Source organism: Besnoitia besnoiti, chromosome XI, assembly GCF_002563875.1.
Source record: "Besnoitia besnoiti strain Bb-Ger1 chromosome XI, whole genome shotgun sequence".
Lineage (NCBI taxonomy): Eukaryota > Apicomplexa > Conoidasida > Eucoccidiorida > Sarcocystidae > Besnoitia > Besnoitia besnoiti.
This window is the reverse complement of record NC_042366.1, coordinates 2,189,111-2,215,748: the sequence shown is the minus strand read 5'-3', so window position 1 is coordinate 2,215,748 and position 26,638 is coordinate 2,189,111. Positions and strand designations below refer to the sequence as shown.

At 58.3% G+C, this 26,638-nt stretch overlaps 4 protein-coding genes across 4 annotated transcripts; 3 read left to right on the top strand and 1 right to left on the bottom strand.

Annotated features, from left to right (window-relative positions):
• Positions 1–375: 375 nt before the first annotated feature.
• BESB_021920 (uncharacterized protein) lies at positions 376–2,520 on the top strand (the record flags this gene model as incomplete). Its single annotated transcript, XM_029360901.1, has 4 exons — positions 376–647; positions 1,121–1,253; positions 1,772–2,102; positions 2,480–2,520. 4 exons carry the CDS (start codon positions 376–378, stop codon positions 2,518–2,520), a joined length of 777 nt encoding a protein of 258 aa, XP_029216260.1.
• A 2,053-nt stretch (positions 2,521–4,573) lies between these two features.
• Positions 4,574–7,322, top strand: BESB_021910 (phosphoribosylpyrophosphate synthetase; the record flags this gene model as incomplete). Its single annotated transcript, XM_029360900.1, has 4 exons — positions 4,574–5,572; positions 5,973–6,175; positions 6,539–6,854; positions 7,197–7,322. The coding sequence occupies 4 exons, from the start codon at positions 4,574–4,576 to the stop codon at positions 7,320–7,322; spliced, it is 1,644 nt and encodes a 547-aa protein (XP_029216259.1).
• Positions 7,323–10,289: 2,967 nt separating this feature from the next.
• On the bottom strand, positions 10,290–19,115 carry BESB_021900 (uncharacterized protein; the record flags this gene model as incomplete). Its single annotated transcript, XM_029360899.1, has 5 exons — positions 10,290–13,171; positions 13,521–14,367; positions 14,706–17,826; positions 18,215–18,602; positions 18,992–19,115. The coding sequence occupies 5 exons, from the start codon at positions 19,113–19,115 to the stop codon at positions 10,290–10,292; spliced, it is 7,362 nt and encodes a 2,453-aa protein (XP_029216258.1).
• Positions 19,116–22,917: 3,802 nt separating this feature from the next.
• Positions 22,918–25,993, top strand: BESB_021890 (uncharacterized protein; the record flags this gene model as incomplete). Its single annotated transcript, XM_029360898.1, has 6 exons — positions 22,918–23,022; positions 23,342–23,655; positions 24,012–24,233; positions 24,663–24,801; positions 25,326–25,377; positions 25,908–25,993. The coding sequence occupies 6 exons, from the start codon at positions 22,918–22,920 to the stop codon at positions 25,991–25,993; spliced, it is 918 nt and encodes a 305-aa protein (XP_029216257.1).
• Positions 25,994–26,638: the final 645 nt, after the last annotated feature.

Sequence of the window (26,638 nt, the reverse complement as noted above, 5' to 3'; positions counted from 1 at the left end):
ATTGCTGCTGGTCCGTACGTGTGAAAGAGCGTTCTGATTGTCGCTGGGGTCTGTGCCGGGCTGCGCCATCCTCGTTCACCAGCGGCCTTTTATTCCGCCACACTTCTGGTGAGTGGCTCCTCCCGGGCAGGGGGGGGGGGGGTGTTCCTGTCTTACCACCGATGCTTTTGAACCGTAAACCCTCTGCATAGCTTTCGGTGTGTCGCGTATCTGCGGCCGTGAATAGGGCCATTGGGACTTTGGCTCCGAGGCTTTTGCGAGGAAAGGTGGATGAATGAGCCAACTCACGTGCGTGCGGCGACGTAGCTCACCCTCATAGCGCAGCCTCATCCAGCTCGTGCTTCACACCGGCCGCCATTACATTTTCGCTTGACAATGGAGGAAGATCAGAGGGGGCTTAACGCGTCTCCCGCGCACTGCGGAGGGAACGGCCCCAGTCACACTCCCTTCCCGCGAGGGAGCTCCGTAGGAGGCGCCGCAGGCAGCTCATCCAAAGCTGGCGGATGTACGTTTGTGTACTATGTGGTCACATCTGACGGAGATGACCTCAAGTGCCCAAATGCTTTTCGAGTTCCGAAAAAGAGCTCTCTTATCACCCTTGGTGACGTGCGGAGGTATTTCCCCCTGCCGGGCACATATCACTTCCGGTGAGCGCTCAGGGAGTGACAACTCCCTCTCTGCAGCGGCATGTTGTGTCTGGAGAGACACGCGTCATTGATGGACCTAACCGGGAACGGCACATCGCGACTTCTAGCTGCGCGCTGCACCGACTTTGCCGGGGACCAAGAGCGCGAGCTACTCTCTGGAGAATCGTGCTGCGGGCTGCAGCAGGGCTTCTTTCATTTCTCGTTTATCAATATTGGGAAGTGGTAGCAGCTCCTCGCCTGTGAAAAATTTTGCTCTGGCATGCTCTCAAGCAGGGTGTGTTTTTACGACCGTGAGACTGTGATGATGCACATCGGTGTTCGGTGTAGCCTCGAGCCGGAGTAGGTGATTTGTGCATTTCTGCAGAAGCGTTTTCGACGGCAGAGCTGATGCGTTCAACGCGGTGGACGGTTGTTGGTCCACTGCCACGAAATAACTGGTGACCATCGCTTTGCTGCCTCATCTACCTCCTCAGGTTCCGAGTGAAGGTGAAGGAGAACCCGTGGCCGCTCGCCGATTCGTCACCACCTCAGCAGCCATTTGTATGGCTAGACGTCACGGGAGATGACCAGCCTCTGCCGCTGTGTGATCACCGCATCTACGTAAAGGTCCGAACGCAGGAAACTCAGCCGTTTTCGTGCATAGACTCAAGGACTTGCTGAAGGCGCACCGGCGACATCTCCGGTGATTGCCGAGGGTCGAGAGTCCTGGCTAGAGGGGAGTTCGCCCCCGCGCACTTTGCCCCTCTTCCATTCTCAGAACGAGACTCTATAGCAGCAGAGTCTGCGGCCGGCGCCTACCGTGTGCCGCGCGCGAGCCATTGTTGGGACGACGTTTGAAGAGAACGACAAAGTAGCCGCTGAGTTCCACGGTGACGCGCGATTTCCACCTTGGATTGCACTGCACGCTCGAAGTCGAGTCTGTCCACTTCCTCTCGTGTGGCCCCCAGGGGCACAGTGGCGTGGCAAGATGAAGGGTGCTGTTTATGGATCCTTTGCGCGTGACCTCTGGCAGGCCGAGCTATGTTTGTTTCTGAAAGATTCGAGTCTCGCGCCAGCGAGCTGTTGCTCTGGGAGCTGCATATGAACGCCACAGGAAGCTGTGCCGTCTTCGTCTTTTTTCGCAGGCTACGCGACTCAGCTGGCGCTCAGGTGGAACAGAGTCGCTGGGCGGCTTTCTGGATGGATCCCGCGCAGCTGGCAGAGACTCCCACGGAAGACCGCAGTACAGAACTGAGTGCGAAGGACCGCACGCAGGCGACGATAGTTGCTTCTCAGATTGCTCGTCTCGCGCAGGCGAGCCGGCCGCCACTCCTGCTCAGGCTGGCTACCCTCACGCCGGCGCCAGTGGCAGCGCCGCCGGTGCGCCGAGGCCGTCAGTGCCTGGCGGTAGTGCAGTTGCGGACTTCTTGCTTCTGGATGATGCACCGCCGTCGCGAAGCCAAGGCGGCGGCAACGGTAAGAAATGAACCGTCGCCAATTCGTCCCAAACGTGTAAAGCTTTGGCTACAGTGTTAGCCGCCCGCCCTTCAACCGTGAAACGAAGCGCCGCTTGGCTTGGTGCCTCGGAACACTGTGCCACTCAAGGCTGCAAGGACGCGGCTCAGCGGATCGGCGGGGCTGCCCAGCAGGGTAGCCAGCGCTGTGCTGTAAACACGCTGGGCCACGTCGAGAACGGTAGAAGCGATTGTGGTCATGCACATCGGTTTCATTGGACGTGTGGAAGATATACGCCCGTCTCTGTCTTTTCCCACATTTTCCGAGATGTGGTTTTGGGAATTTGAAGTCATTCAAAATGCCACGCGTGTCCTCTGCTCGTGCTTGCTGTCCTGCAGTGTCAACGAAACTGGATCATAACATCGACTTGATTTTCTGACTTTTATCTGCCAGCGACAAAGGTTTCTTTCTCGAGGCCTGAGGAATTGGTGACCTAACTTTTGGCACAGCTGTCGACGAGTGGCGGAGCTTCAGATTCGTGATTTCTGCTGTTGGCCTCGGCATCTTGTCGCTTCATGCTTCCGCCGATAGAGCAGTCCGTGTGTATCAGCTTGCAAGGCGCGTTTTCCGATTTGGGGGTGGACAGGACATTTTTTGGATTACATAACACTACGCGGGCCTCAGCCGTTCGCGTGCAACAACGCGCAGCTGTTAACCTGTTTCACAGCGTTGAGAGTGCAGTTCTGTATTACACCCATTGCCAGCTCGGGAACTGTCGCGGCTGCGTGATGCGAGCGAAGCTGGAGCAGGCTACGCCTGATTGCCTCAAACCGCCCAGAGACTTGTGATGAATCACACGGCCAACGAGCCAGTGGTACAGTCCGCACGTATGGCATCCATAGAGCTGCCTCCACAAGAACAGTAACGCGCCTTAGGTGATGCGAAGCAAGCGGCAAGTGCATGCGCAACAGATATGCTCAGCTCGACTGCGCTACATAGTCACCTGCGATTTGAGACTCAGAGTCTGCGGTCAAGCACTCCGACGCACGCAGTCGGGACTGTAAAGGGCTGGACATGACACCAGGCCCGCGACGCACCGGACTACGCTGGCTGTTTGGTTGAGAGGGCCTGCGCCCGAGCGCTGTGCACCTGAGGAGAAGCGTGGCGTCCTCGGGGCTCTCACCGCTGAGCTGTCCGCCCGCTCGTTTCGCTAGTTTCTTCAGGCATCGAAGGAAATCTACGAAGCCCAGGAGGCTAAGCAGACCCAGTCAGATCCGTCGCTGGAGGGGCCGGGAGACATGGAGTTCTAATACATGCGAAACCCTGCTGAGAAATATTCACATGGGGAGCTACTGAAAGCTTCACCAGCCTAGCTGGGACGCAGCTAACTGCAAGTGGGGGCGGGTCGCGCTCCTCATGCTAGGCAACTTCTCAAAAGTCATGTTCGAGGCAGGGGAGCGGTAGTTTACGGGACATAGGTCCGCGTGTGTGTAGTCACATTGAAAGCTGCCTCATACGTCTGCGAACTGGCGTCCCTGCTTTCCCACTCCTGTACTCGGTCGCGCCCAGTAGCAGGCCCTCGGATCCTTGCTCGGGGAGAGGTGTGCACAGCTGTCGGGTGGACTGCCGAATCCATTTAGAATACCACGGAAATCTGCGCTGAAAAACACGACGCCCACCGTATTCAAACGGATCCTCCAGTGAGAAACGCACACCTTGCCGCGTCGCTGATTCAAGGCTGCACGGACCCCATAACGCCGTTAAAGGCTTTATGCGGAGTTTATACCGCCGCAGGAGAGCGAACTGTGCCAAGCACATGGCTAGCAACATTTAGGAAATGTCGATGGATGAAAAAGAAGACAGAGCAACGTTGAATATGCGAGGGCGTGGAGTGTGCTGTGCGCCGTGGCCGGAAAATCTTTCCCGTCTTGTTGTTAATGTTGGGCGGCATTCCAAACTCTTTCGAAGGCAATCCGGGATTTTTTCATGCTGTTTCGGGTCTGTTTCGCGATGTGTGGGAGCAAAATGGCGACAGGACTATGTTTGCATGCGTGAGGGACGGAAAGCGACGTTTATCGAGATGGGAGCCTGTTCACCAGCAAGCACGTCGATTTTTCGGGCTGCGGCGGGTCGCGGGTGTGCGAGGGGACTTCGCGCGGATGAGCATGCGCCTGCTAATTGCCGTCTCATTGCGGCAGTGTGGCATCATGGGCAGACCAGGTCCACCGTCATTGGGGTTTCCTTCGTCAAGCAGATGTGTCGTCTTCACGAATGCCATCTGATTAGCGCTCGTCAGTTGTGTGGAGACTATTTCCGTCGGAAGTCGTGCCCTCGCCACGAGCTGACTGCTGCTGCTGCTGCTGCGTGTCATTACCCCACCGCTCCAAGTCTCCCGCAGCGTGACGTGTGGCGTCTCTCATACGTTCGGAACCCGTCGACGCGTTTTCACTCCGCTCGTCTGGCTTCTACGGCTGTTCTTTAGGCTGGGAATCATGGCGCGCAGCCCCCAAAGCCTTCGCTTTTCCGCGGCTGACCTCGCGCTCACCGGCATCCGGACGAGGGCAGACGCCCTATTCCGAAGCACCCTTGGCGCTTCAGCCGCCCCAGGGAAAAAGTTTGCACCTTCCCAGTGTTCCGCGTCGGGCGTCTCGCGTAGATCCTGGTCGACAGCCGCCGCTGGGCAGCGCTACTCTTCTCTCCGCCATGTTGCAGCTGCCCTTGGGGGGGCCCGCCGGAGCTCGCGGCAGTGGTTTTCGGATGACCGGAAAACTGAGGGCAGGTCGCAGGGCGCAAAGAACGCGGGCAACGACCAAAGATACTACTCTTTCGCAGCAGCAGGCGGCCTCGGCTCTGTTCTGCTGTTGGGTGCGCCAGTTTTCGATGGAGACCGCCGCCCTGGTTCATCCGTGGAACCCCAAGACGACGCCCGTTGCCCCTCTTTGACAAATGCACGGTCGTCGTTCCTTTTTTCCTTCGGCTCGTCTCCCTCTCGACTTGCGAGCTTGCCCGTTTCAAGAGGTCTCAGCCAGCAACCCGCACTTTGCCAGACCCAGCCGGCTGGCGAGCAAGCGAAGGCCGTAGGCAGCGCGCAAGAGGTCGAGGAGGCCTGCCATCACGAAAGCCCTCTGTGGCGCTCGGAGGAAAACCGCCCGTTCGAGAGGAAGCTGGGAGACGCGCTGCTGTTCTGCGGCAATAGCAACGAGCCTCTGGCTCGTGCTGTCGCAGACCGTTTGTCGACGACGCTCGGGAAAGCCGCAGTCAAGCGCTTCGCAGATGGAGAAGTCAATATCCAGTTCTCCGACTCCCTCAGAGGCAAGGATGTGTACATCATTCAGCCGACGAGCACGCCTGTGAACGAAAATCTCGTGGAGTTACTCCTCATGATCTCCACGTGCCGACGCGCCAGCGCAAAGAAGATCACGGCGGTTATCCCCTACTACGGATACGCCAGACAAGACAGAAAGCTGTCCAGCCGCGTCCCGATCTCTGCAGTAAGGCGACAGCGTCTCTGACGAACTCGTCCGGATTCGTGTGTGTATCACGAGCCCACTCGACGTGGCGAGACGCCGTTCCCGGGAGGCTTCGATAAATGTATTTGTGGTTGGAAGATCCGGAGAGGCGGCGGGCGTGCCGCCGAAAATCCATCAGCAACAGCGCACGTGGAGCACAGCGTGCCGCTCAGGTGCCGCTCCAGGGGGGCATCGCGTCCTGTCCACGTTCCAGGCTGCTAGACCATGCACATAGCTGTCGACTTGGTAGCACCGGAGGAGAGGCGACTGAGCGAAATAGCGATGACGACACGTTGTGTTGCCTCGCCTCCCCCGTCGCCGCCTCTCACACGCACACTGGATCTTCTTGTGGCTGCGGGTGGTACTTTGCCTTGCGTTGCAGGCTGACGTGGCGAGGATGATTGAGGCGATGGGTGTGGACCGAGTAGTTGCAGTCGATTTGCACTGCGGCCAGATCCAGGGCTTCTTCGGCCCTCGCGTCCCGGTGGACAACCTCGAGGCGCAGATCATCGGTCTGGAGTACTTCCATCACAAGAATCTACAGAAGCCTGTTGTTGTGTCTCCCGACGCCGGTGGCGTGTATAGGTAATCCGCGGGCCTCGCGTAGTTGAGTCTCAGGCGTGTCGAGAGCACACGGCGCAGCGGTGCTTGCGCGGGAGGGAAAAGGCCCGTTGGGGGGCGCCTGGGATGGGACTAGCTCTGTGAATCATTTGAATGTGGAGCGCAAATGAGTAACAGACATCTGAAAGAATGGTGCACCCGAGGCGGTTTTTTTTTTTGCATTTGTAGGTGAAAGGTGAAGCCACATCTAAATCAGGTGGCCAATGGATCCCAGCATAGCTGCGAAAGTTTGCACTATCGCTTGATTAAGCTGTAGAGACCGCCTGCATGTGTAGCCGTGTTATGCGCGTCTGCGCGTCTGGATTTCCTGCATGTTTGCTGTGACAGAGCGCGCAAATTCCAGGAAGGGCTCATTGCGCGCGGCTACACGGACTGCGGCATCGCCATGCTGATCAAGCAACGTATTCGGGCGAATGAAATCGAACGGATGGACCTCGTTGGCTCTGTCGCCGGCTCGGATGTCATCATCGTTGACGATATGATTGACACCGCAGGAACTCTGTGCGAAGCTGCACGCGAGCTGAGGAAGAAGGGAGCGCGGAGAGTCTTCGCATTCGCCACCCATGGCCTCTTCAGCGGACCGGCGATCGAAAGAATTGAGGCCAGCCCTCTGGAGGAAGTCGTCGTCACGGATAGCATCAAGGTAACTACTTGAGCCCATTTCCCTTGATCTTAATTTGGCGTTTCTCGCGCCCACTGTGTCTAGCTGTATACATTAAATCATGTCGGTGCAGGCGGCCCCACATGCGCGGCGGATGAAACTACTATTTTTTCTAAAGTTTCCAATCAGTTTTCTTCTATCTCTAGTGAGTAATAGTTTGAGATTATACGGATTTCTTTACGAGCAGAAAAGAAGCGGTTGTCGGGCACTTGATTCAGATCCTGTAGGATAATTCAGAGCGCATGTGCCCGGATAGTTGAATCTCTGTTGCTGCGAGGCGACGCGCACTTCCAAGCGTGGTTTTCTTTGCTATGCTGCATGCAGGCCCGGCCCGAGGTGGCGCAGTGCACTCGCATTACATCGCTCTCCATCAGCGTGTTGCTGGCGGACGCGATCCGTCGTATTCACCAGAAGGAGAGTCTTAACGACCTGTTCAACGTGAAGTACTGAAACGCCCTAAATAGCTCGTATGGCGGTGACGTTGTCGGGCACTGAGAGAGCCTTGTAGAATACTTTGACTCCTCTCTACTTCTCAAGGGTGGAGCGCCGGGTGTGGATTAGGCATGCATGACGGTCTGTCGATGCGTACAGCATCCCCGGATTTATGGCAGCGATACGCGGATATATATAGTCTGGAGGTAAGGTATTTTTCTTGAGCAATTAGAAGATAACATGCGCGAGCTGTGATGGATACCGTACAGTTCTTCGAAGGTAGAACACGCCGCACAAGGCGCCAGTGTATGGCTCACCGTTGTAGCAAAAAGGCAATTAATTTTGATGAGGCCTTGATCGTCCAAAGGCCATCCTGTTCATTTCCTGGATGTCTTGGCACATCTGTACATGTCTGTTTGTTGATACGTGGTGCTCTGCATTCGACAGTCGTGTGAAGGGCCCATGTGACAGTATTTCTTTCACATGTGTGCGACCTTGAACAAATCGTGACAATTGTGTTCATTAACAATCATCGTGTCTGCCTGTGGGGCACAAAAACTGCTATGTTTCTGGCCAAATGTGTTTCGGATTTTTCCGGTGTTCGAGAGTTCCCCACCCTCTATGTCGAAAGACGTGCGCTCGAATCGTGTCATCCACCGCCGATAATCACGTTCGCACAACGCAGTCCAATAGAGGGCTTGTGCTCAGAGGAAAGCGTTCGAAGAGAAGCAGAAAATTACAGCATGCCCGGAGAACGGCTGTGATGGAGCAGCGGGTGCGTGGCTGCCGCCGGGCCTTATCCTTCATACAAAGCAGGCATGAAGAACATAGATCATACCTAGGCCATGGATCGTTAATGTCACATTATAAGTAGCTATCGTCTCTGTACAAATCCCACTTGTAGTTGTCGTAAGTAGTCCAGTGGGACGGTGGTACACTGCAAGCAAAAAGAACTTGGTTCTCTGTATCTGATGCCGATCGAAGCTAGACTCCTTGTTACACGCACTAAATCGGATTCCTAGGTTTATATAAACTACCGATTTCTGGGCAGTGTATAGTATAACGGGGGGGAGGAGTTTGTCCGGGATTTGTTTCATCGGGCGTGTGGCTGCCATAACGTTAGGAGGCCCACGGTCCTAGCCAGCAGATGGAAACATTGTCTGTTGTCCGCCAGGGCGAATCACGTGATGTTGCATGAGCATTAGCATTCGAAGACCGGCGTACGAACCTTCGTTTGGTTGCAGAGTTTGCTATCTGATGCCGACAGTGGCAGGCGCCGACCTGAGCCCCCGCGGATCCACCGGTGTGGTTCACAGAGTATTTATTTTCTTTCTGACCTGGGCAGAAGTAGACGTCCAGAGCCCCGTCGCCATGTCTGGAATTGGTGTGTCCCCACTCCTTGTGAGATGTGGGCGTGCAAATTCTAGTTAGTCGCATTCTTGGTATCCACGCCGGGCTGAGCAGCCCTAAACTCGCGGAAGCGGTCGTACTGGCGTCCCACTGCACTGCCGAGCCCGTTTCTATTGACGAAAAGTAGATCGGCCAGCGCTGGGAAGGTTCGATTATAAAGGAGGAAGTACATGCTTTCTGGTAGTGGGTGTACGGTAGCCTTCTCGCTGGTGGTCATGCAGTCAGCATGACCTATTTCTCCAGAGATGTACCCGAAGCATGGCTTGGCAGAGGGCCTGTGTCGGTGTGTAGGAACTGGCGCTTCGAGACACCGCACTGCTGCCCGTAGGGGAGGAAATCGGTTCCTGCTTACGCTCACCTTCAGAAAATACGTCACATAAGACAAATGCTAACTTCCCAGCGAGACATTCCTTTCCCTTGAGGCAAATCTGCGTTATCGTACGAGGTTTGATCTCAAGTACCAGAAGACAATGCCCCATACAACGGGGCGTTAGGCTGCGACGGATAAATAGTCTTCGATATGAGCTTTGTATCGCGTGTATAAAAATTTCCAAATATACGCTTGGTACCACTAATCCTGATGTTGCTAACATGATGGCCATGAAAGGCAAAGCAGAACTTGGCTTGAGTTACGAAAGCTTTCCAACGACCAAGCTACTAATCCAGCTTTGTGGTGAGTTAGACTGGTTTAGATCTTGAAGCCTTTTGTTCCAAGTTCCCTTGTGCTTTTCAGGACCATCATGTTGAGTGCACAGTTATGAGAACATGCCAACGACGAGAATGCAAGTGCATTTAAAAGAGGAATCACGTTTCTTCAGGCAGTAAGCATTTAAAGGCTGTGTCTAGAGTTCTCAACCTAGATGGTCCACGCACGTAATTCAGTCACACCGAAGTGGAATATTCACAATGGAATAGGGGAGCGAAATCTAGCACATTCGGTTGCCACACCCGTCATTCACCGCTTCAGATCCGCTATAGACGAGTACGAATATCTTGGCTCGGACTCGGCTAGTCGCCGCAGTAAATGACGGTCTGCCGCGTCTGAGCCCCCTACGGGCGAAATATGGTAACGTGAAATTGCCGCTGGAGCCTAGTGCGTGGATCTTACGGTGCACTATCTAAGAAGGTCTTATCCAGAGAGAAACATATACGAAGATCAAACTAACGCATATGAAAAAATCGGACGCAGTATGCCGGGAAGTTAGTTTTCTTGCCCGCTCGCGGCTGGCCACAGGTGTACAAATTACGGAGTTACAGAGTTATCACGACAATGCCATGCTCGATTCTTGCTTGCCGGTGAGCTCCCTTCTCAAAAATATATTACTCCTACCCCTGCAACACATCCAGAGCCAGACGACTTGTGGCGTAGGTGAGTTCCACAGCAAGCGAGAAACTCAGAATACGAGAAATCTCCGTTTCGTGCTGCCCGACTTGGAGACCATGCAGTCAACAGCAGTCTCACCTCTAATGGAGGGCACAGTTGGTGCCCTGGCTCAGGCAAACCCTGGGACATTGCTTGCCAATCGACTTGCTTGCCTTTAAAGCGCTGCAGAAGCAGTCGTAGCCGCAGTGGAATTAGTCAGCCCGCCGCAGGTCTCCCCGACACAGGGGGCACCTGAGGCTTGCGCCGCCACCACCAAGGATAGAACCTAGCTGAAGGCATATGCTTCGGTGGTTTCCCCGTTCTTCACCGCCAAATGTGGAAATTCCTCTGAACGGCGTTGTCAGTAGCTGACACGCACTGGACCACCATCCGACCTGGCTCCCATCGTGCAGCCTCGCCTCCCCAGCGATCGGCGATTCGGACTCGGCCCTTCTACTTATCGAATTTCCTCGCCCAGACAGGGCGACCTCGGCTCGCGACCCGCATGTAATGCAGGAATATATGCCAACAACGGACCCGCGTCCTTCAACGAAAGAATTGCCGTATGCCACCTCCGCCGAGGTGTGGGTGGACAGACACGCTATCGCCAGACCATCACCGACGCCGTGGAAACGTCGTACGCCGTCGTTTGCTCCCCTCGGCACCGTAGCGACCCCATTTGTGTCGTCCGAAGGCAAGAAAGGACTAGAAGACAGCTTCTGCTCCAAGTGCGGAAGTGAGAGGACTGAAGGAAGACCGGGATATATCACAACACCAAACGGGTGCGGCTGCCGAGTGGACGATCTTGCCAGCACCTTGCTGGAAAGCGGCTCGTCGCCGTGAACATCTGGGCCGGTGGGGCCCTTCAGCAGGCTGCCAAGACCCCAAATGGACTTCAGCTGTGCCTCGAGTTCAATCCACGGGTCGACAGGACCATGCAGAGTTTTGTCCGGGCCCTCGACTCCTCCGATGCTGCCACTGCACGTTGGAGGACTCCCACCCGATATGCAGACGCCTGTTTCAGAGACCGGCCCTGCCCCCGTAGCTACGCGATGGCAGTAGTCCACCTCTGCTAACTCGGATCTTCTAGAAGGCGCATGCTTGGCGTGCTCGCGGCGCCGTCGGCTCCAGTCTGCTCCACGAGGTAAAACTGGACTGCTTGTGACCGTTGGCTGCTGGCTCAACGAAAGAACGGCGACCAGAGACTGAAGACAAATCATGTTTTTGGCCGCCGCTATGCCCGCCTCCTCCTCAAACGACAGCGCCAGAGAACCGGCGTGCGAAGGGGCTGAAGCTGCGGACGTGTCTCCGGGGCTTGCGGGTTGGCTGGATGCTTCACCACGGCCAGAAGACAAGGAGAGAAACACCGTCGCGGCAATAGCTTTAACTCTTTCCCAATGCCATAACATGCCAAAACAGTTCCCTTGAGCGATGTACCTCTTGTGCTGCTGCTGCGTTTCGCCAGCGCCGTTCGCATCAGCGTGCACCCAATCTGAACTCCCAGCAGTCTCCCATGAGCCAAGACCCTGCGGCCCTACTTCAGCACTCCTCCTGTCGCATGGCCGTCTCTGGCAAGTTCCCTTATTGACACTGCCTTGGTCCTGCGAAAAGCATGCCAGGACTGACGAGTCACAGATGGGGGCCCAATCGACTCCTTGCCGCAGATGAAGAAGTAAACAACATAAAGGCCCAGAAACTCGGGAGGCCTCCAAGCTCCCAGACGCCAGCGCCTCGCAACCAGTACGTCCAATTTCCGTGCTAAGCCGCTGCTGGAAGCCGAATCTGCCCGAGGCGGCGTCCAACGAAAAAAGCAGCAAACCGAGAAGCAACTGGCGCCTCAAATCAGCCTGTGGGGTCTCAGCAGATTCCCGCAGGCTTCCCTGCAGTTCCGCCAGCGAGTATGCCGTAGTGCCAGATCCGCTGAGACCTCTGTCTCCGCCGTCGTCTGTACGCGCTGGTTTACGCTCTGCATTCCCGCGTTGTTCTGAAACAAGTCTGCGCTGCCCACTGCACTCTCCGGAAGATCCTCTGTCCACGTCAGCGTGCGCGAAAAAACGAGATCCAAAGCAGTTGCCCTCAGAAAGAGCTCTCAGAAGAGACACGCCCATCAAGTCATTCGCTAGGGAGGGGACATCCTCTGGTTTCACAGGCACTTCAAACGACCGCAGCCCGTCTTCCCATACACGCAGCAGTGAGTCCCGTTGTGCGATCAGCAGCTGCATTTTGCTACGACTCCAACATTCTTTGGGCTCCCCTGGCAGCTTCGTAGGAGGGTGGAGTCCGTTCGCTCGTTCTCTTTCTCCTATCTGTGGCTCATCGTTCTCTTCCAAACCCCCATGACGGGATTCTGCCAGCGCGCCAGCACCCGGCCGGCAGCTCGCACTTGCATCCGAGCGCCCTGCACATTTGTCGTCGTCGCTTACTACGAAGCCACTTCCGTGGTCTTCCAGGGAGTCACCAGACAACCCCCCCTCCTCTAGCTCAGCTTCATCCCAGGATAGCGCTGAGCTCGAGCGGGCGCTTCGCCGGCGAGGGCCGTTCTCGTGCGTTCCTGCCGCGCGGGCGGCACGCGAAGGCGAATGCGAAGCGCTGGAGGCCGGACGGATGGCACCCCAAAGGAACAAACCTATGTCCCACAGAGACGTGGCGTCAGCGGCCTCAAGCGCTGTTCGCGCTAAGGCCAGCGGCAGCCGCAGAGTCGGTACTACGTGAGGACTGGAGGGAGCTGGCGCCAGGGGCACGACGGAGCAACCTTTGTCACGGCCGTCACAGCCTGACTCTTCCTGACGGTCGCCGCCCCTCTTCTGCGCCTCCTCAGTCTGCAGCGGCCCCCTCGCCGCCTCCGCGCCGCTACCCTGCTCCCCCCCATGGGGATATTCACCGCCTGAAGCCGGGGAACCGCGTGGGCGCTCAGGGCGGGCCTGAGAAACGAGGTCACGCATTGCGGCTAGAACTTGGCGAGAGCGCCGGTGCCAAGCCAGCAGGAGGAGCTCGACAACAGACGCGGCGACAGGTGCGACAGCTAAGTGCACGTAGACTTGCTGATGCAGCGTGAGAGAGAATAAAAGAGTCCCTGACGACGAACTCGCCAGCCCTGAATACACGCATTCCGCATGCGCAACGAATTTCCGCGACAGAAATCAAAAGGAAGGTGCATGCACCCGGTTCTGGCGCCTCGCCACCGGAATGGCTCAGCTCTACTGCGTAGAAGGGCCAACATCGGCGCTTCCTTCTCGCGTTCTCCAGCGCAGGTGACGGGCGAACCCCCTTCCCCCCCTCCCCCCCCCCCCGCCTCCCGGTCACGTGAACTACAGCCACTGCTGCAGAGGTGTGCGGGACCACGTTTGACGTCCATAAACAGAGCCCTGAGAGACGGCTTCGTCTGCTAAAAACTCGATTTGAAAGTCCGACCCGTCTCCCGCGTAAGCGACTGCAAGACCTACCAAGAAGGGTGCTGCCGCCGCGAGTTGGCCTGCCGCCCCTGGTCTGCTGCTGATTATGTCTCTGTTGCATGCTGCGAGGCCTCAACTTGCCGAGCTGCTGCATCACTTGGAGTTGGTGAGCGGAGCGGCCTCGCAGTTCGCTCAACAGGACGCCCAGACTCGTGGGTTCATCAGGCAAAGAGGTCCGGGACCCTTCAGCGCAGGATTTTCCATTTGCGTCACTGCAGGCCAGGCTACTCATTTTGTGGAGCCTGCGCTGCTTGTCTTGCATTGAACCACCTACACCGCCTGTCTGCCTCCGAGCCTCCTCGCTATCACTTGTGCCGTCAGCACCGAATACGCGGAAGCCTGCTCCACGGGCCGCCGCAACATACACAGCCGTGACAGCTGAGCACTGGTCGGATGATCTAGCCATGCTCCGAACGTCCGCGTTTGAGGCGGCGGAGCTTCTTTCAGCGCCGCAGCGTACTCCATTCGAGTGGGTAGGCCTGTTGTGCCAGGCGACGAGATTTTGACAGCAACCTCCCAGTCTGGTCCCACACGCCAACGGACGCATCAGCGAGCCCTCCTCTGCAGCGTCGCAGGCGCTGCCACAAGCCGCGGAATGCCCGAGGCGACGCAGCGTCCACCGCCTCTCTTCACAGAGTGACGAGCTGTTTGGCGGCTGTGGCTGTGCCGAAGGGAGGGAGCGCAGGTCCGCGCTGGAGCTCAAAACGTAGGGGACGAGAGCGCCGAAGGGGTCGACTGCGAGCAGAGCCGCTTGCGGAAGCCAAGCGTCTTCTCTCGCGCGTTGCAGTGATTCAGCTCTCCCCGCGAGGGGCGGAAGGAACGGCGCGAAAGCGTCCCACTGCACCGAAAACCCGCACACGGGAGCCAGGAGGAAGCGCATTGTAGAACGGAAAGCGAAGTTGCCTGCGACGACCAGAACGAAAACTCCGATATGCGTTACGCGAGTGATGATAGCAGAGTGCAGCTAACTGCGCCCACGCCCACTCACAGGGAACTTTACCCACAACTGCAGAACGCACTGCTTCCGGATGTCGTTACGCCAGGAGCAGAATGAGTCCCTCAGCACGCAGAAAATGACCAAACTGAGTGACGCGAGGCACCAGAAACAGTCCAACGCATGCGGCGCCGCCGAGCGCGACGCTCGGCGACAGGCCTCAAAGAACAGGGGAAGCTTACCGCACCAGGAGGTACGTGGTCCAGAGGCACGAGCGCCGCGAAGGAGGCAACAGCGGGGGCAGACTCGGCAGCGCCTCTCCAGGGGCCCGCTTCGGCTGGGCTTCCATCAAGCGGAGCCGAGGTCCAACAGCAGCCGTCGAAAACCACTGCCCGAAGGAGTTCTCCGCAGGCACACACCGCCCAGAGCCAGGAAGTCGCTTGCGAGTTTGTGTCAGAAAGTGACTTCTTCTGTCTGACCGCGTCTTGGTCAGGCCGTCGCTCGGCCTCAGCAGCACCTCCGCTTGGCTCCAGCACGTGAGCCCCCGGAGTGCGCGCCCCTGACGCGGGCGCTGACGCCTCGGCACCAGGCGGCGGTTGAAGACCGAAGAATGGCAGGAAGGCCTGCACCGTGAGGTCGGTAGCGGGCAATCCGACGCCTGGAAGCAAGAGCTGGGGTGTGGCAGCGTCGCAACGCAAAACTTCTAGGTGGGGCAGCCCTGCGCGCGACCCGTCCTCAGCAGATTCGCGCCAACGCACGAGGTACCGACACGGGAAGGCCAGGAGCGATCCATTGCAGGTCGTGACTAGAACTTGGAACTGGAGAGCTCTCTCAGCGCGCTCAGGCTCGCCTCGTTTGTCTGCCTCTCCAGCAGCTTCTTTTCTCTCTCTCAGGTCCCTGGAGCGTTCGCCTGGCTTTTCGCGCGTTTGCGGTGTCACCTGCTCGACAGCCAAAGGCGTGAGGGCGATGTCGCTGATCTTTTCGCGCCGGGAAGGCCGCCAGAAACCAGTGGAGAACCCCTCTGCCTCCGTGGACGATCCAGGCAGAAGGAGAACTTGAAGTAAGGTGACAGAAAGTCCCGGGGCTGAAATCGCGTCTCCCTCTCCTCTTCCCGGCGCAGTCCCACTCTTCGAACTTGCCCCGCAGCCAGCAGACAGTGCTCGATGTAGCTCGTCATGCTGAGAGGGTAGGACAAGCATTCGCGACGGGCGCGGTTTGCGTGCGTGGGGCGTCGCCGCCAGGCGCGTCTCTCCAGTCCCCCCGTTGGCTTTTTGACGGCCCTTTGGGCCTGCGTTAGCAGTCCGCTTCTTCTGCTGCGCCCTACCACTGCTTTTCTTGCGCTTTCGCTCGCCTCCAGTTTCTTCCTCAGAGTCCTCTTCCTCTGCACTGCCGCTGTCAGACTCATCTTCGTCTACGAGGTCGTCGTCATCGCTGCTCGACTCCTGGCTGCTGTCGGCCTGGTACAGGTCGTCATCCTCGTCGCTGCTTGCTGGCTTCCACTTACGTTTTCTTCCCGACTTCTCCTCTACGCCCTTCCCCGGGCCTTTCGAGCAGCTGCCCTTCGCCTTCGCCTTCTGAATTCCCTCGCTGGGGCGAGCCCGCGCTGTCTCCTTCTTCTGATTGCCTTTTGCTTCGCCTTCGTCATCAGCAGAGGTCCCCCCCATCTCCTCATCGGTGCTTTCGTCTATGATGCGGACTGGGTTTCGGCTGCGGCACGTCCGCACCGGACGGCCATTCGGTCTTAGAGCCGGTGGCAGGACTGGTGCATCTGCGTCGGATCTAGGTCCCTCTTCCTCATCACCCTGACCTGAAACTCTGGACGTTCGCTTCGCTCGGGACGAGAACTCTAGCTTTCTGCCTTTCCCTGTTGACGCAGTGCAGTCTCCGGCCTTCAGCTCTCCGCCTCCCGGTGTCGAAGCCGTGCCCGGTGCTTCTTGCCTGTCTGCACCTTCGCCTTCCTCCAGGGTGTCACTTGCCTGACTCATTCTACCGCCGCGCGGCACCGCAGCTCCCTCGGCGGAGCCCCCTCGACCGAACGGCCTCGGAGGCTTCCTGCCTCGCCTCGCGCCTCTCGAGGAGGACGTGGGAGCCTCCCCTTCTCCGTGGACTCTCCCCGCGCCTTCGGCGCAGCTGTTGACTGCAGCCTCGACCGCCGGCTGCACGCACACATCGCCTGTCTCAGCGGCACGGAGCGTTCTGTCAGCAGCGAGTGCCGGGGCAGTTGGCTCATCCAGACTGGTGCGGCGTCTTTTACTGGGCACCTCCATCTGCAGGCCTGCTCGCCGGCCGCTGCCCGCGCGGCCGGAGCTGTCTGCTGCAGGCTCGCGGTCCGCATCTGTGTCCTGATAGCTGGAGCGCCGCCGCACGCTTGATGTGTTGGAGACCCAGAAGATAGAAATGGCGTGCGCGCCCGCGACAGCGCACAGACAGACGCGCGCTGTCGCCACATCCTGCTGCGCATCGTCTTCTTCGGAAAATGCGCTTTCCAGGCGCCTCGACACGACGAGCCCCTCGGCGCTTCTTCGTCCAGACGGCGCGGCAGGGCCCGCGCCGCATGCGGGATCCTGACTCCCGCACGACGCCCGCGAAAGACCTTGGGAAGCTGTCGGCTCCACTCTCTCCGCATTTCCGGATGCGGTTGCTCGCGCCGTGACCTCACTGGGCCGCCGCAGAAAAAGCAAGCTGGCAGCATTTGGGGTGAAGGCAACAAGAGGATCTCGCAGCGAGCGAATGCACTCGTCGCCGCTGCAAGCCGCCAGCCCGACGACTCCGCCTTCTTTAAACCTCGCTCCGCGACTGCGGCGACGCGCCGAGCCTTCGCTCTGCACTCCCGCAGCAGTTTCGCCCGCGACACTCGTGAGCGAGGGCAAGGGTGTTGGAACCGGGTCGGCTTCCGGCCTGGAGTCGGTCTCGCCTGCGGGTAAGGATCTGGACTCTCGATTCGGAGTCGCCCTCCGCGCGCTACGCTCTGACGCGGCCTTCGCCTCTCTGCAGCCCTGATGGCCGTCGGAAACACTATTGCACGACACCCACCAGTGGCACAGCGGCGGAGACGCCTCGTCTCCGCGTCTGGCCTCAGTGCGCGTACCGGCAGCTCGCCCCCCAGCGCTCCCACGTCGCTCAGCGGCTCTCGTGCCGCCTCCCCCCGAGCTGAATGCTGCCTCCCATACTCGAGAGAGGTCGCAAAGCAGCGATAGGCGCTGCTGGAGGGGGCGGCGCCTGCAGGGGACGCCCCAAAGTGCGACACTCCCATCACGCGTTGCAGCGCACAAGAGGCTCGCGCCCAGGTCAAGCGAGACGACTCTGCCAGCCCGCAGGTCAAAACGCCGGAGAAGAGGCGGACTCCACGTGAAGCAGCGGAACCTACAGACCAGGACGGACCACACAGCACAAGTGAGCGCGTGCGAGGCGATCAACCAGCCGCGTGGGAGCGGCACAGCAGAGGGCGCATCTTGAAACCCTCAGAGACTAGTCGTCTGTGGAAAACACGCCAGCCCCTTCCCCCCCACGTGCGCGAATGTCGGACGCGCCGCAGGCCCCATCTCCGTTGAGGCGAGATCTCACCCGCCAAAAATAAGCAGTAGGCTCTACGAAAGTCATATTCACTGTGGGCGATGGCTGCAGTTCTGCCACGAAGCCGCCGGAAGTATGCTTCAGGAGTGCGTGTCTGTCTCCCGGATGAGAGATCTGAAGGTGGAACAACGTCCGGCGAACAGTCTCAGTCCTGATCACAGCGAAGCCTGCAGCTTACCTGCGGTTTTCTGGGTCGTCGGAGGCGAGCCTTAGCATCCGAAAAACTTCATTGGTCGGCGCATCGTGCCGCGCGGCCTCAGCAGACACAAAGCCCCGCCCGGGAACAGGCTCGTTTGACGGATGCTGCGGGCTTGCGCGCAGTTCCGCGCGGGAGGAAGGAGACAACGCCGCCGACGGCGAAAAAAGCGGGGGCTGAGCTGGTGGCGGGTGGTCATGGGGTAGCAGAACAGAAACAACAGATGCTCCATCGCCGGCAAACGGAAGGCGTCGAGCGGGGTCTGTGACGCCTACAGCATCTAGAACGCAGAGGCTCGTGCCGCCTGTGCAGCAAGCGAGAAAGTGGCCGTCGGGAGAGGGGCGGACGCAGGCCGACAGGGGACGAAGGGCTGGGAGACACACACACACACACACACACACACACACACACACACACACACACACACACACACACGTGGGGAGACACAACACAACGAGAGCCGAGCACGGAATAAGCACACAGCAGCAGGCTGATGGTGTTTGGGGATGGAGCAAAAGGATACACTCAGTAAGCAGAACAGCGCTATCGAAACAGCATACACCCTGTAAGTGAGCTGAAGATCTCGCACGAACAGGAAAACTGAAGTCGCCATATGTCTCTGCACGCATTGGGCGTCGCGGCTTGCCGTCTAGTACTCGTCGAGCTCAGCCAGTCCTCCGCATGTGTTTGACGTAGGCCGCAGCTATTCCCCCCTGGTTCAGTACAGTTCCCGGGCTCAGTCGCAAAGTAGTCCCGTACCTCCTCCGCGCTCGGCTCTTTGTCGCCAAATGGTGACAAACTTCCCAATGGTGACGACACAGGGACGGGAGCCTCCTTCCAGGGGCGTATCGACGCCAGACAGGAATGCTTTCTTTTGCCCCATAGTAGTTGCAGCTGCATCCTTGTACCGGCGCAGTGATACTCCCTATCCTTCCATCGCTGAGACGAGGCGGACAAGCTACAGTGGATGACGTAAAATCGATACCACAGCATCGCCGGGCAGCCGCTCAACTGTCTCAAAACAGCTCGGCTCGAACCCTAGCGGTCGAAGCGGACAGATGTAGGTCTGCGAGAAGCGGCCTGTGGAGGTGATGCCTGAACCCTGTACTGAGCCGCAAAGCTAACGCTTGAAGAAACAGCGACGCCCGGTTCCAACAGACATATCGAGATAAAGCGCGGAATCGTTAGGAAGGATTAGGGCGCGACACCGCCACCGCGCGCGCGTGCGCGGATCCGGTTTCAGAGCCCGAAAGCAGTCTGCACGCTGACGATAAAAGGGCACAACGGCGTAAAAAGCGCGGCGGCGTAAAAAAACATACAAGACCTGAAGATGTCAAGTGAGGGACCTCATCCACGCACACTGAACCAGTCGACCGCCCCGTGCTGTCGAATGAGACTGCCGGAACAGCTCTAGCTGTCGAACTGCAAGGCTCAAACGCATGCAAACGTCATCGCAGTTTAGAGTGGCGATCTTTGGGCTGGCGTTTTCGTAGAGCCCGTGTTGGAGAGAGACACTAGGCTCAATTGTGCAGGGAATGCCGGCCTTTTGAAAATTACGTGGATGACTCAGGTGCCACAGATGTGCATCAGTGCCTCTCTCAGAGTGGTGTGGGTCAGCTTTCTCAGGCCAGGAAGGCCTCAAGACACATGTGAGGAGGGACATCTCGTCCTTCCGCCGCGATTGCCAGGATCTTCGAATCTGCGCCCGAGCCAGGCCGCCATACTTTTACCTGGAAGTCATTCTCGTGCGTCTTTTGCCTTCCGCACTGACCAGCTGCGCGCGACGAGACACAGACTACGCGTCTTCGCGGTCGTGGCAACGGTTCGCTGTATAGGGGAGTGGAGAGAGCAAGGCACGCAACTTGAAGGTGTAGCGCGTCAGAAGTAGCTGCCTCCTTCACTTTGATGTATATCTAGAGCTTCTGAGATCGGACATGTCTCACAGACTGGAAAGGGTCCACCAGCGCGTGCTGCAGTGTCGACTCGCGACGTACAGCACGCACGCCACACTGAATCGCATGCGAGATTGAAGCGGCTGACGAGAGAAGACCAGCCAGTTCGGGAGTATCAGGTGACGGATGCGTCAACATGATTAGTCGGTGACGAACTCTTTCCGAGTGACTGGTCGGTCGCGTTTGATCGCACAGCTGTAGGAACAATCAATCAAGAGAGGCGCCCTACGCTCCACCGTAAGTGAATGAGGGTGCTAGGCCACTTAATTAACACTGACACACAACCTCAGACATCCACATCATAGAGTAGATTCTCGTTATTCATTGCGATCTGAGTACTGCAGTGTTCCACTGCCGTCCTGGCAGCAGCAAGCTGTACCGATAAAGTAACGTTGCCGTGTGTCTGAGAAGGGAGATTTTTCGGGTCCCGTAGGTTGAAAAGGAGGTATGGTACCGGCAATAACGGCCGTCACCCCAGAGTGGTGTCACGAAAAACGCTGCTCTCTGCGGGAGGGGACTTCAGCCTTCTGCATTCTCAACGTGCTGGCGATTGAAAGTGACTTTGCTTGAGTGAACGGCGGAATGATCACTCCGGATCACCTCGCTCCTTTGCAAAAGCCCCTGAAGAAGCACTCAGTGCCCCGAATTCTGGTAAACAATAAATTTGTGAGGCGCGAAGGGCGCTGGCAGAGCAGAACCGAAGCTGTTGCAAGGCACTACCGTTGAAGGGTTCTTTAACCAGTGCACGGAAGTCGGTGTCGCGTGCTGCAGCATGTGCTCTTTTAATCGTGTTTGCGTAATAACGGTAGCAGATGCTGCTCCCTCTTGCTGTGGCTAAAGTGATTCTTCTCAGCTAGAGTCTCAGCGCTACACAGTCGACTCAACAATTCGCGAGTATGATCGCAGCCAACGGCAACATGTTGGAGTATGATCCCCAATGGCGACGCCGTATAGGTACCTTGAGCGACTCCCGCATGAACAACGTGCCTTAGCATGCGTTCGTATACGAACGACGGTCTGCCATGCTTCCAGCAGTTTTGTGAACGTGTCCGCGGGTCCCCGATCCATCCGGGTAAAACTCTAGCCCGCTAGCCAGCAGCACTACACAGCACATCAGACCGAATCGGCGGTAGATAAATATATCTTGGATGACTGTATATTGGCGGCAGCATGTCCATCAAAGAGGCGAATACCGCACAAGAATTGACTGTGTCCACCTGTGCATCTAAGTGGAGGCTATCAGTTATATATTGTAGATGCAACCTTCCCGGCTCAATATCCCTTTTCTTTCACACACGCTTCCTTCTCGCCCGTAGAATTATCTCAAAGTACCATAAGCCTCGGGGTGAGCATAAGGGAACAAGAACTGGCAAGACAGGACTCCCTTCGCGTGACTCAGGCCTCTCCCAAGATGCTCGCCTGGACTGTCGCGTCCGCCCCCCTGGCGCTTGTTCGTCCCTCACTGTTTTCATTCTGAAGTGAGTCTGTCTCAGAACTAGTTTACACACTACGTGCACACGCGGCAGGCAAGAGGGAGGCAGCGGTCTTCTCTAGCGCTGGCAAAGCACAGTTTGTGAGGGCGTCGCACGTTAGCCTCGCGGGAAGTGAACTGCTCGGATGCCCTCCTGGTCTGCAGCTCTGCCGGCGCTGCCTCCGGACATCGAGCGGGAAGGTAACATGTAGCAGGAGCCCCTACCTTTTCGGTTCCCCCCTATTCCGCGTTCTCCGTGTGATCTCCATCTCCTCCAGTCATTTTCTTATTCCTGGTACCGATAAAATTCCGTCCACATGTTGCACTCGCGCTAACCCGACTTGAGCGGGTTTGTCGCGGCGCCCGGCTGCTGTGCCGGCAGAGAAAAGTAGACGGGGCTCGATGGCTTCGGGGAAAACTTTTGCTACGTCACTTGTTTTCTCAAAAACCCAGAATTTGGCCTGTTGAAGGAAACCCAACGAAGTGTGCCAGTCTCTACTCCACTGCAAAGGGGGGGAACTGATGTCCTGGGCAGCCGTGGGGTTGACCGATGCTCGGGTGGACCCGTCGTGCTTCTTTTCGCACACAACTTACCTGCAAGTCGGCAAGAAACTGGTGTTTTTTGCGTTCTTAGCTCCTTTCCAACTATCCACTTGAAGGACCTTATGCGCCCTGACCTCTCTTGTATTTCGCTGCCCTTTTGTTGACTGATGCCTTATTTCCATCGCCTCCAGCCCCCCGAGGTCACCTTTTGTCCGCGTGGGTTTCTCGCAGCTGCAGTCGCGACGAGGACGACATGCGAAAGAGTGTTCAAACGTGTCTCGTTTTTCGCTCTGCAGACTGCTGCCTTAATCCGTGATGAGACTACCAGGAAGCATTTCTTCCGCCCAGCCATCTACGACTGACTTTGTCTCGCCTCTCACTACTGACATGTGTGTGCTGGCGGCGGACTCCGTGGCTGACTTAAGTCCTGTCTGTATGCTCACAAACGGTTGACGCTAGCTGGAAGAAGCTGCTTGCAGCATACTTGTGAAGATGGGTATCTCAAAAGGAGCCTCACTTGACATACGTCGGACTTCCACGCACCAACATGGCTGTTAGCCAGCGAAACTTGCGAGCTCGTGAACCGCCAACAGCCACGTCGTGCCGTTTGCCAGGGGTGTAGTCGGAGGGCAGCCGCTCACTCCATGGCGCAAGTTTCCTGTTGAACTTCTAGGAGCTTTCCGTAAATTTCTGAAGCTGCCCCCAGGCGGAGATGCACGATGGTGTATGGAATCGTGATTTTCACGGCCCAGGGGTCGGTCCCGCTTTTCTCGTCCTTCTTCACTCCGGAGGGCAACGACGACCAAATGCAAAACCGCGAGCAGGTACGCGTCTGGCGAGATTTCGTCCCCCTCCGCGGGGGGAGGGTCCCTCACTGACAGGATGGCGGCGACTATCAGGATGCATCAGGTTTTGATGGCAGGAGCAAGAGCGGCGTCTACACCCGCCCCCCGCCCCCCCCCCCCCCCCCCCCCCCCCCCCCCCCCCCCCATTCCCGCCCCCTCGTCCGCCTACACGACAGGAGCTAGACAATCGGGCTGTGTCTGGGTGCAGTAATGACAGCGTGGCCGACAGCATGCTGGGTGTGCAGCGCATCCAGAGTGTTCTGGACCGCATTTGTTGCGTGTCGGCTTCGTGTCTCAGGCAGTCATGCGGCGTGTCGTTGAAGACCGTCTCTTCCAAGTTCAGTGCGCCCGCGACGTTATTCTGGCCTGCGCGCCCTCGCCCTCCTCGCCGACGGGCGCCGCAGCGTCGGCTGGTGCCTCGTTCTCGTTCAGCCGCTACGAGAGGAAGAAGGCGGCGGGGGCGGGCGCTCCAGGGGCTCGCTCAGGCGCCGACGCTGCTTGCCGCAGCCCGGCTAACGAAGCCCCAGGGGCAGCTGGGAAGCCGGGAGAGAGTGAGTCGTCGTTCGGCGGCGGAGGCGGAGGAGCTGTCGGAGCGGCGGCCACTGGAAACCGGTGAGCGATAGAGCAGGACAGGGCCTTGCAGGCACCGAGACTCGTGTGAGTTTCGCGTGCGCTCAACTATGCATCTGTGTATATGCGCGCACGCGTAGCGACGTACTCACACCCCGCACTGGCGTGTCGTCGCAGTTCGTTTCCTCTAAACGCGCGGCTGAAATCCAAGGTCGGAATCACTGGGGAGGCCATCAGAAGAACCGTGAAGGTGCCTCTGGTGCCTCAGAGTGCTCGCGTCCCGGCGTTCGCCTCGGGCTGTCCTGCTCCCTCGCTCTCGCTCTTTCTCTTACTGTCTTTTTGAAGTGGATCTGACGCCGCAAACGCGTTCACTGCGTGGGTCGGCTGCGTCTGGGCAGGGCTTTCCGAGCCTCGAACGCTGGCCGCGCTGCGACGGCGGGCAACGAGAAGGACCGAGAAACAGCGAGTGGAGGTGCCGCGGGCGCCGAAGCAGAGGCTGCGGCGAAGCGACGCGCAGCTGCCAGTGCTGCGGCGGCGGAGGTCATGGAAGGCGTTTTTCTGCTTCAACAAGCCTCGCTGTTTGCTGCACCCAAGGTCGTCGTCTGGAAGCACGTGGAAAGGTGAGTGAGAGCGCATCCCCTTGGGAGGGAGGGGAGGGGGGGGGGGGGACGGGCGGCGCCAAGGGCAGCAACGCATCGAAACATCTCTGCGAGGCCAGAGCGTGGAATTTCTCGCCTGCCTGGGGGGTGAGGGTGGGAGCAGGGGGGGGGAGGACGCAGTTTGAACGTGGACCTAGGCGGAGTCAAGGCTGGAGAGACAGATCGAGGCAGGGGCGAAGTGGACGCCTCAGCAGACGAAGAACAGGATGGAGCAGAGCGCCATACACCTAGCCGAGCAGCGACAACAGATGCCAACCGGGGCGGGCAGTCTTTCGCTAGGCAGACTCGCCCAGCTCGTGGCAATACGGCCTGCTGCGCTAGTCCTCACTGCGAAGCTCAGCGATGGCGTCTCGGCCTGGCGCGCTGTGTGTGGTGCGTGGGCTGCGGCAGCATCAGCTACGCGTTGATTTGCACTGCGCTTGACAACGTCCTCTTGGGCGCGAACTTCCTCACCCTGTTCATTCACTGCCTCGCGGACAGTTTCGCCAGCGATAAGGTCGCCTCCACGCAGGGGTCCTTCGCTCAGCAGGTAAGCCTCGCTCGTGTCCGCACCGCCAGACATATGTCGCTGCGCCTACAGAAAGATGCGCGCTCACTCCCCCCCCCGCCCCCCTCCTGGCGCGAGTTTCCAGCGTTCAGCCGTGACCGCGGTGCGCCGGCGGCCCAGCGGCCCCGTGTCAGCTTGTCATCCACCCTGAAATATGCCTGACACAACCGAGCATGTATTCACGACTTGTCAGCTTCCGTCCACCCTCGCCGCGTCTGTGGGAGCACCTGGGGCTCGAGGAACGAACAGCTGTCGCGTCAGTTTTCGTGAAGCTGCCGGCGCGTCTCTGGCCTCCGCGGCTGGGTTCCCTCAGAGCGAACTAGCGACACGGTTTCGCTTTCAGGCGCCCCGCACTCGTCGTGGCGGATGCGGCGGGGGCTCCTCCTCTCCTCGTGTCGGCTGAGAGTGAAGCATCGAGACGAGAGGAGAAAGGGGGTCGCGCCCTCCGCATCGCGTCCGCGTCTCGCTGCTGCACAGTCCCTGGCATGCCTGCCCTGTCTGCTCAGCTGCTGAGTCACCCAGATATCATTCTCCTCGTCCTGCACTTTCTTCTTCCAGGTAGGTCCCGGTTTAATGCTGCTTGCCGACCGCGCCTTTGTGACGGCGACGGTTCGCCGTGCTCGTCGAGGGAACTCCCTTGCGATGATGCCTCGAACGCTGTTGGATGCAAACGTTTTTTTTCGATTTTTAACCGCCCTCGCGGAAACTCTGTCTCCTCTTTCACGCATAGTGCTCCAGTTGCCCTTGCGCCGACAGCAAGTAGCGTGGAGACTGCTCTTCGGGACTTCGGACGTCTCGCACGTCACAGCGCTGTTGCTACACACCAGGCGCTGCTTTTCCGCTGCAGAGGGGCCGCCTATCAGGTGTATGGACCTCAGAGCCTAGAATCAGGAGGAGCCGCGGCATGGTCACGCGACTCAGCGGTGAACATAGACATCATACCGAGTCCGCGCATTCCTTGGCTCGAGATTCGAGGATCTGCACTGCTCCCGGCATCCAACTTACATGGCATCGGCCCGCCGCCTGCGGACCTCCGGCGCCTAGGCACTTTTGATTGCGACTGGAGGATTGTGTGCGAGCGCGCGTAGGCGGGCAGCTGATCTTCATCAACGGAAACCAAGCCAAGTTCCTCAAAAATAAAATCAAGGCTGCAATGGAGCAGAAGAGCAACTGAGTTGTCGACGCAGGAGCGCCGCTCGAAGCTGCCCAGCTGTCGCGGTCTCTTCGCTTGTCTCGATTTGTTTCGTTTCTCGCTCTCCTAGAATCTGCTGGCTATGAGTCTGTTTTCCGCATTCCTTCCTTGCGCGCTGTCGTATGGACTCTACGCTACCGCGCCCTGCGCTTCCCCCTGTATTTGCTTCTGCGTGGGGTGTCTCGTCTTGAAACCGGAAGCCTTTCCGAGTGCGACAGTCTGGCATGTAGCGCTAAAGAAATGCTAAAACATGCAGGCCCCTTTTGTGACCGGTGGATGCCTCGTCCAGGACGACGCAATTTTGGACTTCGCTGTTTGTTTCAGCCATTGCATCTGCGGCTGATTTGTTATGTAATAACTCGTTATTCAACTCCAGAAACACGGGTCGAAACGCGCTCGAGGAAGAGACGCAAAGTCCACACAACACCGAAGATCGCCACCACAGAACAACGCAGGAGACGCGCTGCTTTGTGACTAGCTCATCTCTTTTCTGTCTCAATTTTTGAGGCATCCTGATTCCGCAGAGATCCGAAGTTGTCGAATAGATGTGCGTGGAAGGCCCGCCCATTCACTGACCCGCATGTGCCCTCTGCGCGCGTGTGCGCGACCGCAGGCCTGGAGCCTCCC